This window comes from Channa argus, chromosome 3 (assembly GCF_033026475.1).
Source record: "Channa argus isolate prfri chromosome 3, Channa argus male v1.0, whole genome shotgun sequence".
In the NCBI taxonomy this organism is placed as follows: domain Eukaryota; kingdom Metazoa; phylum Chordata; class Actinopteri; order Anabantiformes; family Channidae; genus Channa; species Channa argus.
The window spans coordinates 10,829,526-10,840,307 of NC_090199.1; the positions used below are offsets into that span (position 1 = coordinate 10,829,526).

Below are 10,782 nucleotides of genomic sequence, written 5' to 3' on the forward strand. Positions count from 1 at the left end.
TGACCTTGGCAGCCTTTTGTCTCCTTCCAGGGGCCAGAGTGCGCATGTACAGGTTGGAAAACAAGGCTCTCAAAAATCCACCCTTGGAAGGAAAAGAATTCCCCTCACTGCCTCCACACTACAGCATTCTCATTAAGAGCCTAATGAATCATATATTTATAGCATTCTTATCTTAGCATAATGAGGTGATAACATTTTTGAACTCATTTGCTAAATTACCACAGGCCACGCTGAAGTGGAATAAACTTCTTATTTCTTGCATATACAGCTGCATTCATTTTCCCAGGGCAATGTCAGTGGAGACGGCAGAGCCAGTCTAAACCTGACACACAAAGAATATTTAGGCGCAGTCACAAATGACAAAAGGTAAGCTGTGCCGTCTAAAACATTCAAAAGCATTAAAACATGGAGGACTGCTGCAGAGGGCAGTGGGATTTGAGCCAATAGATCTGTTTACATGTTAATACAGCCTGACATAGCCTGCAGGTGGCACCATTTATAGATTAGTCCTACAGTCACTCTTTTTGTGTTGTCCAGTAATGGATATTTGAATGACCACTAAGTGAAAAATGTTCATGCACAGGTACATATTGAATCTATCCATAATGCTACATTAAAACAAGCAACAAGTTAATTTTGTATGAATAGGTACTCCATCATGCAGTCATATGCTCTATGATTTACTCTATTGGATACCGGCAAGGTTCAGATGCAGGTACATTACTGGATTGAAGCAAACACTCCATCAGTACAAAGCTTTCAAGTGGAGCCCTCATAGTGGGGCTGTATGAATAGTTTTAGTAACATTAGTCATGTTCAATTTGAAAACAAGAATGCCAGAGATAAAAGCTAAATGAGGATCAAAAACATCTTTCATTTAGAAAATCCACTTTTTTGTGGGACATAACTCGAACAATTTTACTTTGAGTCATACAAACAGCCATTCATCAAATTACTCGTATTGATGTGTACATTTGTACTAGAGCTATTTAGTAATGGGTTTCTGCGGGCCTGTTGTATCAAGATCAATTAGAAATTAGCATATTATTACTGACAAATCATAAAATTAAGTTTTAATCCTTTGGAAGCCTTGTGGTAAAACAGTGGTAGATTTACTTGCTCTGGGGATAAACTGAGTGAATGATATGGCCAAAAAAATGCACTTTTTTATTCTGCTGCTACAATCCCACTGGCACTGGAGAAGCCTGATAGTCATTATTCAAGAGTTAAACCGTAAGATATTACAATATGAGCTACAACTCCTCCCAACAATAATTATCTTTTTCAAAATTTGGTCTTGTGAAATATGATTCCTACTTCAAACTCTGGCTTTATATTTTTTCCAAGAAAAATTAAGAACTGGAAAACCTTTAGTTAGTTTTTGCCATTTCTCTGTGACATAACAATATGATTCACAAAATCAGACATAAGTCAAAACTCTCAATTTATCAACTTATTATCCATTATTACAAAAACAAATTTTCTTGAGGACTTCAGCCTTTACATAACCAAAAACAGACAACAGCTTTTCATTGACACTTTAAATGCTAGGAAATAAAAATGACAAAAAAAAAAAAAAGAGCTTCACTACATTTTCCTCTTCTGGGTGCTGATGTAAAGAACTGAGGAGAGAAGAAAACAAGAGAAAAATATTTAATTTATGACAACCTCAAATGATGTGACATATTTTCTAATGTTTGGCTTAATGGATGTGATCAGGCTTGAAATAAAAGTTTAAGCTTTTCACATGTAGGGGTTGAGAAACACAGACCACCTGAAAATGGTACAATTATTTTTTTAAAATTAATAAAAAATACAAATAAAATAAAAGAGACATATTTCAGACATGTAGTTTTGTACTAGTTAGTTATGAGAGTTTCTGTAGATGTTTAAGGAATAGGAAGAATCAGGAGACCCAGGTTCATAAAATAAAACAGACCATATTTACAGTTTCAGGGTCTTGGTAATCTTCAAGTTTGTATTATGTATTACTGTAGGCTTCCCTACAGTACCTCGACCGTGTCTTTTTCACTTAGCTAAGTTGTATTCATGCCATATTTAGACTATTTCTTTTCTCAAGTAGTGACTAATTTTAGTGTTTTTATATATTTTTAAAAATATATGTTGTTAATGAATAAGCATCTCATACAAGGAACTTTGTGAAAAAAGCAGCAGTAATGTCAACACAATGGTGTGCATTAATCTTTGTAATTAAGAGAATAAAATGAATATAGTCCTAATAAAGTCATCTGAATCAGTGCAACACATGAGTCTCCAGCTGCCTCCAGCGATTCAGTGCAAGTCTTGGCAAAGAAATAATCTTTGAATAATTATGAACTATTTATTTGTTAGAGGGTAGCACCGCTTACTTTAAGAAGAGGTGTAAAGGACATATGGAATACATGATGGTGAGCAACATAACTCAGTAAATGTGTGCACACATGACAAATTGAAGAAATAAAGCAAATTTTTCTTCAAATTCACCACCATGTCCTCAAGATTTTAAATGCATCAAGTTTGGGAATAAAAATGTAGAGAGGACAATCTTACCATTATTTCCTCTTAAGAAAGCATCTCCATACTTGTTCTTGAGCTGCCCATTGACATACTCTTCTGTCTGCTCTATGGCAATGTTCATGTAACCATCCAGGCAAGCCAGGACACCTGCAGACAGAGCAAACGTGTGCAGCAGTGTAGTTAAAGTAAATGTAATCGCTTTACATTACCGTCAGAGAAACATGCAGACAGAAAGTGACGAGCCCATTGTATTACCTCTGTAATCCACACCAGAGTTCAGTTTCACCACTACAGGTCTCCCAATGATCTGCTTCAGAAAATCACTCGGGGTCTGCTTTCTCAGACTCATCCTGACTGTGATCTGAAAGTGGAACAGGAGATGTTACGGTCACAGTTTATTTCAACCAGCTAGCTGTACTAACGTTAGCATCACACCAAGTAAACACCTACCGCTTGACGGCATTTTAGTACTTCAGTCAAACAATACAAGTTTTTTACGATGGGTATTGTGTGTAGCAACACGTAGTAATGTTTCTTCTTGGGGATACGATAACGTATTGTTACGCAGGTAACGCAAAATAAAAATTGTGCAGGTGGTTAGTATTAGCAGCTAGCTAACTAGCATCGCTATCTCTGTAACTTACAGCTCCATAATGAATATGCTTGCTGGTAATGGTGTCTTGGAGTTGGTTACCTTGTAACTATTCTAAATACGGTTAGTGACATCAAAACAACATTTAAAAACGTTAACAATAGTTTTATGTGGCTCTAGAGTCTCCATATACTCTGTAGCCTTTAGCTTACCAGATGAACGTTCTTCAAACAATCGTCTTTAGCGTGAATCGCGAAATGACCAATGAGAAACACGTTCTTTACGGAAGCCGAGTGAGGACCAAAATTCAAACGCGCAGCGGTTTTTATAGATGTTTCTCAAACCTGAAGAGAACAGTAACACCATTGGTGAGATGCACGAGCACATGAATATACGCTGCAGCATGAGCGTATGACATTGTTGTGTGCAAGACACATATTCACTCAACAATACTGCATTTGCACAGAATGGCATTGTATTTGTACATAAACGTTGTAAACTTCAAACAAGCACAAACAAAGGTTGAGGCTTATGTTTCTACTTGAAATTAATTTTAAATTGTCTGTTCCTTAGAGCTTCATTGTTGTCCCCAGATTCAACAGTGCATCACGCCATTGCACAGGGAGACATTTTCCCATATTTGGATAACAAAAACAAGCACAGAACTTCTACTGTCCACTAGAGCACGATTGTCTAAACTGTACCCAGTATTTTTAGAAATTTTTAAATAGAACTTTTTTAAAACTAAAAATGTACATTAGCAGGCCTAACGCATTTTTAAAGATTTATGTTTACATTATGGGACATTTGGACTCACATGGAGTATAACAAACAGGGAAGGTCGGAAAGTAAAAGGTTGACTATTGCTATATTTTAAATCTCGCTGGTTTATAATTAATAAGAAAAATGTCTATAAGAAGCATTAAGCACACTACAACTGAGAATGTTTTTTAAATGATTTTGTCATGATCTAATTTTTTTGTAAATGCCAATCACCAATACATGATAACCGTGTATATGTAAGTGTATGCTGTTTTATATAAAGACCTTCTTTTTCTTTTTCCTGTGAAGGCTATTTGTCTCATAAGACCATGTTGGCTAAAGGTTGATATGTATATGATGCTTGAATAATGAATATTTTCATTCAAATTGGTAGTCTTATCTGGAGGTTGTGCACCTGAGAACACATCAATTACAGATTTTTAAGTCTCTGTGAATTGGAAGGATGTGTTTTATAATTCAATTTATATAATATACAACTTTTGTGATCATGACCCGAAATGTTTTTTGTTTTGTTGTTTGAAATCATTCCTAAAAAGATAGATTAATAACTACCTGTAAAATTACAGTAAAGAATTATATAGTGTTGTTTTCTTGTAACGTATTGTTTAACCTTTAAAAAGAAAATAATTTCAATACCTTTGTTTCATTAAGTCTGTGTTCCTATGCTATATAGAATTCTTACAGCACAACCTAGACCCATGTGCAAACTTTCAGTCTTGATGGAAATTGGCTGCTGGACAGTTTACGTGTAGCTGGTCACCAGATGTATAGTACTGGGTTGAGGTCTTTCTGCCAGCAAGGAAGAAAGCAATTTTGGGATCTTAGCAGAGACAGTCAGGCTGCAGCTTGTAGTTGATTTATTAGTGGATTGACAGAAATGAATCTGGAACTAAAAGTATCATAAGTCACTCTAGTAATGTTTTAGTTGAAAGTGTTGTATATAAAATATTTGCTTGTTCCACCTAATCAAATTGTAGAATCTGACACTTTCTTTTCCATCTTATCATATCTTTGTTCTCGCACTAAAAAATTACATGTTTTTATTAATATTTTTAATTGACGGAGGTCAGTTAACGGGTTAACGGAGGTAAGTGTGTTTGCTTATTGCTTAAACATAAATCTAAAAGTATTTTATAGATACCTATACTGCAATACAAAAAAAAATATTTATTGACCTTATTGAACTTATATATTAGATATTGCATGTATGTATGTATGTATGTATGTATTTATTAATTAATTTATTTATATGTATCTATCCATCTAGAGGACTTCCCACCATTATATAAAAATCTTTGTGAGTAACTAAAATTAAGTATTCTGGAATTTCCTATAATATTTACTATAGCAATGCTGCATTGAGAAGGATAAGAAAACGTCTACCATCAGATAAAACTCTGGTTGCTGGGTGCATGACCCAAACACTGCACAGGTTGTGAGGTACATGAAAAATGGTGTAGGGGGGAAACAGGGATGAAATGGTGAGGTGAACGATAGAAGAGGATAGAGAGAGAGGATGTGCCAGTATGTGTTAACAGGGACAGAGAGGTTGAGAAAGAGAGAGAGGGGGATTGTGAGAGGTGGAATCATAAAGTACTTCTTGTGTGTCTAGACAGGTTGCTTGTTAGCAGGGCATGGCTAGCCCTGTGGAGGCTAGAGGTTAATTTGGTATCTGCTGCTGTGTTAAACTAAGGTCAGTACTACAAGTCCTTAAGTCATAAACAAGAGTGGTTAAGAGCCATGTATACACCTAGGCAACGGTTAATGAATATTCAATGAAGCTTTTTTTTCCCCTCGTCCCCTGTTCCCTCCATTGTTGCTTTCTTGGACGGAAATTTTAGAAATAATAAAAAAATGAAACCCGCAGTTTATCTCTGTGGCCTTGTGAAATGACCTCTGTGGACTTACATTTGCTTGTCCTTTGGTATCACAATACATGGCCTTAGTTGTAATAAAAAGTGGCTTTGTGCTTTTAGAACTGTGTCACACTCATTATGCGACTCTGTCCCTGAGTTTTCCAAAAACTACCCATAGCTTGATTCCTTCAAACAATACAAACCAATAATGTAATGACAGTGTAAACAACATGATGTTTGTGGTTAAAATCAAACTTAAGCTCATGACCGAGACTATATTCATCCTGATAACCTGGCAGGCAGTAAACTTGAAGTGAACTCTCACATACATAGTATTGTGGTATCCAGGGGCTGTGAGATATGTGTGTTTTGTTTGTAAACTGCAGAAGATCTACTATAGGCTGATAATTCAGTTGAAATGTGGGTTAATTGTAAACACAGACACCGTGCTGTAAAATCCTCATCAATAGGTCAACCTATTTTACCACCGATTACATGTCAGTGATGGCGACACATTCTTCTGCCTATATATTATTTTGAAATAAATAAGTCTCACATCAAAATGTACAACAGCTACATTGCTCCACAATGCAAAACATACCACTCTCACAATGTACGCTGTAAAATTGTGCTAAATGTGCAATTGCTTATGGCTTTCTATTGCCCTGTGCCCTTATCATATGACTGTAGTTTCTGGCAGCAAAAAGAAAATGGCTGACATTCAGTGTCATTACTCTTGCCTTTACACTCTGGGTGCCGTGCAACAAGAACACCAAAATTAAGCAACAGGAAAGAATCACAAGATTTCTGAAAAAATCTCACTTTCTCTCTCTCTCTGTATTTGTGTGTGTGTGTTTAGTGACTCATTGGGTTTACATTTTTTTTACAACTGCTTGAGCTCACATTTGAAATCAGGCTTCACATAATTCACTTAACTCTACACACACAAGTAGCGGAAAGCTTGATATCATTAGCAAAATGAAACATTTCATTAAAACTATAGTGACCCAAATTTTTTTAGTAGCATCCATAGCAACAACCATAAAAATGAATGTAAAGAATTTCTAATTTATTAGTTATTAGGGATAAATGAAAGCACCGAACAGTGTAATGAAAGTCGGCCATTCTTTTAGTTTTTTTGTCCCCCTGAAAATACAGTCACGCGACGTAGGTGCAGGCCAGAAGCAAAGAATAGGCAACAACTTGTTCATTGGAGCTTGTATTTTTTATGTGAGATGGGGATGTACACTTCTAAAATACCAAGACCTATTTAATGTTGACTGTAATGGCAGTTAAATACATAAGCATAAGTAGAAATTGTTTTTGCTTCTAGTTTCTTGTTGATCTGATGGTCACCAATCAGCATTTGCACATGATTGTTTCACAATTACTGACAGAAACAGCAGACTCTGTATTAAATTACCTGTGATAACTATGCTGATTTTACTTTAAATTAATTTACAATGAGAATTACTTTGTTGTTTAAGTTGTTGCAGACTTACCTACATATCATAGATGGTTCGCGTCAGTTTTGGAGATGCCTTATTGAAATTACTCCATGTCTCCATGAAATTACAAAACTGCTAGATGTATTTTTTGGTCAGTCCTACTGTATTATATATTTTATGTAAAATATTGTAATATTGTTCTTTGCTCGTAATGTAGTTATTTTTTTTTTAAGTTTTTAGTTTTTACTGTTGTTTTAAAACTTAATTTATGTGGAACTCATTTACAAGACAATGTATTATTTTATAGTTATTTTTTTCTTAATAACTGAGAACATTTCATTATTATAAGTATTATAAGTAAGCAGAGTAGTAGTAGAAATATTAACTGTAGCAGCATCATTGTAAGTATGGCTGCAGGGTTCATTTTCATTATTGATTTATGTTCTGAATATTGTCATTTTATGATTAATAGTGTTTTCTAAAAATAATACAAAATTATGTTGTTTCTTACAGCTCAAGGGCATGTGCTTAGGGTGTTTCTTTCATTCAAACACCAATCCAAAACCCAAAAGCTTATAAATTTTCTATCATATGTATCAAAAAGGAAAAAAATGCTCAAATTTGAGAAGACGTAACCAGCAAATGTTTTTGTATTGGGTGAAAAAGTTTTAAAGAATTAATAATTCTATTATTAAAATATTCGAATATTAAATTCCAAACAAGTTGTGTTTTTACAGATTCACCACCTCCCAACTAAAAAAAACATCTAAAACTGTGACCTTTCTTCGAAAAACCCTCTAGTATGACAGTGGTCAGCCAGAAATCACAAGAGCAGAGCTGTCAATTGAGAGACAAATCCTGTCTCCATCTTCAGACCCTTTAACCCCGAAGGATGGGCTAGTGAAATAGAAAGATTACAGTGACGGGGGATGCTATTGTAGGTGGGAAATAGGGGACTGGACCAAAGAAGGCAGTGACTTGAGGTGAGAGGGAATAAGAAAGAGGGGGCTCATCCCTCTTGTGTCCTATAGCAAAATGCAGGATGCGGATGGAGGTAAGAATGGGAAAGCAGGATCAGGAGAAAGTCTAGACTGCATTGACCCTTCTGAAGCCAGGTTTTCTCTTCAGGTCAAGCTTGATACGGCAGAAGATAATGGAAAAGCCTGGGCAAGGTTTCAAATAAGAAAATGGATTGTTAGACAGAGTGTCCCAGTGCTTGCTTCTATGTAATCCCTAACTATATGTCAGTAATAGTTTGGATGTGATGGGAATCCTTTCTTCCATGAAAAAGGGACCAGGATACCTCAGCTGCATGGCTTGATGCTTGGTTCTGTTGCCTTTGTAAATGGCTGACTTGTTGAAAGCCTGCCCTTTGTTCATTTAACTGTACAAAGCAGCTAAACCACTCACTAGAACAGGTGGTCAGACCTTCAAATCCATCATACTGCACATACACTAGAAGAATCTCTTTGCAGTAACCTGTACCTGTAAAGTAAGGTATGAAAATGTATAACCTTTGGTGCACAATACCTCCAAGTTGTAGCAAGTATCCCTGTGCTTTGGGTTTTGCAGCATATTATTTCCATGCCAATGACACATCGCTCAACTTCTACTTAATGACTCAGCTGTGGGCACTGACAGTTGACAGCAGTTGGCTGGCCTGGGGGCCCCATGCTGAGTGAAGGGGGTGGCACGAGGCAGACGAGGTGGGATGTAATCACTCCCTGTAATTTGGAGGAAATCCACTGAGCTGCTGACAGTCAAGATGAGAAACCTCTTCTTGTTTCCCCTCTCCACAGCTACCAAGCTCCACTGCTTGCAAAAGCCTGGAAAGAGAGGTTCAGAGAACCCATTCTGCCTGGTTGGTGTCCCCTAGGGGTTAGTCCTGGGACCATCTCAAATCAGCTATAGCCCTGGAGCCATGTTCTTTCCCCCAAGGAGTGGTACTGCAGACAGACAGTCAGACTGCCCATCCTGTGCTGCATGGCCTTAGCACAGCCCGGCAGCACACAACTCTCCTGAGGTACTCCTTAGTGGAAAGAGAGCTCAGTGGAGCTTATATTGAAGACTCTGCCTGTATATGGCTGTCTGTCTGTCTTTCTGTCTGACACTCTCCCTTGCCACCTCATCCTCACTCGCTTCCCTTTGATATCTCAATCTGAAGCAAGGAATGCATTTTAAAGCTCCACATCCATAGTCCCTTGTCACAGTATAGGAAAAAAGAATAATAAAAAATAACAATTTGGCCGGCTTGTGTGATATAGGTTAGCTTAGTAGCGTCTCACCATAAATACATGTGTGCAGTAACTAATAATCACACTTTGTTAACCTCCGCATGCTGTATTGTCTAAATGACAGTTTCACAGGAAAATCTGGCACAGGCCACAAGCAGATCGCGCAGTTTGATCACTTTGTCACATAACTGTATCCTACCAAGTTGTCAAAGGGACACTGTAGTGGTTTTGCTTGATAGATGGTGAATGGTGCTTATACAAGGAGCCACTCCAGTGCTCCCATAAATATGCATTGTGACATTTGGAACAAAGCCACTCGTCCTCTCTTTCCTGATGAGCTCTGCCTGCATACTATAACATATTGCCATACTGTCACACCTTGTGTTTCATAGCCAATCTCTCTGTTCATCAATTTGGCAGATAACCTCTAGATGCTGACAGATGATATGGAGGATGGCATTAGGACTCTATTGTATGCAAAAACAGGAAGCAATTTTCCATCAGTGATGCATATACAAATAATTAATAAGTAATCCTTATTGTTTAGTTTTGTGAATGATGCATGACTGTGTGGATTTTTTTAAATAATTTTGCACTGTATACGTATCATGATGTTTGTTTCCTAGACGGTTTAGGAACAGTCAATCATATTTTCCTGCTGATCGGCTGCAGGTCAGGGCTGAGGACATGTTCTCACATTCACAGACCATAGTAAGGCAAGTGCAGAAGAATGCTCCCTGTTCTCACTGTAGCATTAAGAACATAGCTGGCTTCTTTCTCCAAACACCTCATTGCTTTAGAAAGGAATAAATATCCAAGACAGCCAGGAGCAGTTCCTTTCAAATCCCACACACACGCATCTCTCTCTCTCTCTCTCTCTCTCTCTCTCTCTCTCTCTCTCTCTCTCTCTGTCATTTGACCAGCAGTGCTTCCTGCCACTGAGGACCTGTGACTCAACAGCCAGAATACAGCAACATTCTCTTGCCCACCCCCTTGAATATTCATAGAAATAAGAGGAGTGAAGCTCAGACCCATCTATCTTGTATCCATCCACATTTATATGAAAAAGAAGTGTGCAAGCACGCGTTAGGAGGGGTTACAAGCCAGTACTAGATATCTAAACGAGTGCTGTGAGAGAGGGGGGCGTGTGGGGCTGTTTTACACTAATTTCTTTATCCCTTTCACAGGAGTGCCATGTTACAAGAGAATTCCTGAGGCGAGCCAATGGCCCGATAAATCTGCCGGAGCCTCTCTCTCAATTTGTCTCAGTGGAATGTCAGCTGGCAAGCGCCCAGACACTGAGAACCTCTTTTCACAATGCGCCAATCTAACAGACGAGATCCCATGTTGGA

At 37.5% G+C, this 10,782-nt stretch overlaps 1 protein-coding gene across 2 annotated transcripts; it reads right to left on the reverse strand.

Annotated features, from left to right (window-relative positions):
• Positions 1 to 1,431: 1,431 nt before the first annotated feature.
• On the reverse strand, positions 1,432 to 3,473 carry lsm6 (LSM6 homolog, U6 small nuclear RNA and mRNA degradation associated). 2 transcript variants are annotated; one of them, XM_067499215.1, is made up of 4 exons: positions 3,322 to 3,473; positions 2,773 to 2,878; positions 2,551 to 2,664; positions 1,432 to 1,622 (listed from the first exon to the last, which is right to left on the reverse strand). In XM_067499215.1, the coding sequence occupies exons 2-4, from the start codon at positions 2,864 to 2,866 to the stop codon at positions 1,588 to 1,590; spliced, it is 243 nt and encodes an 80-aa protein (XP_067355316.1). In that variant the 5' UTR covers positions 2,867 to 2,878; positions 3,322 to 3,473; the 3' UTR covers positions 1,432 to 1,587. The 2 variants fall into 2 exon arrangements, with proteins under 2 accessions (XP_067355316.1, XP_067355317.1); XM_067499216.1 differs by lacking the exon at positions 3,322 to 3,473 and adding an exon at positions 2,968 to 3,313.
• Between the last annotated feature and the right edge of the window lie 7,309 nt (positions 3,474 to 10,782).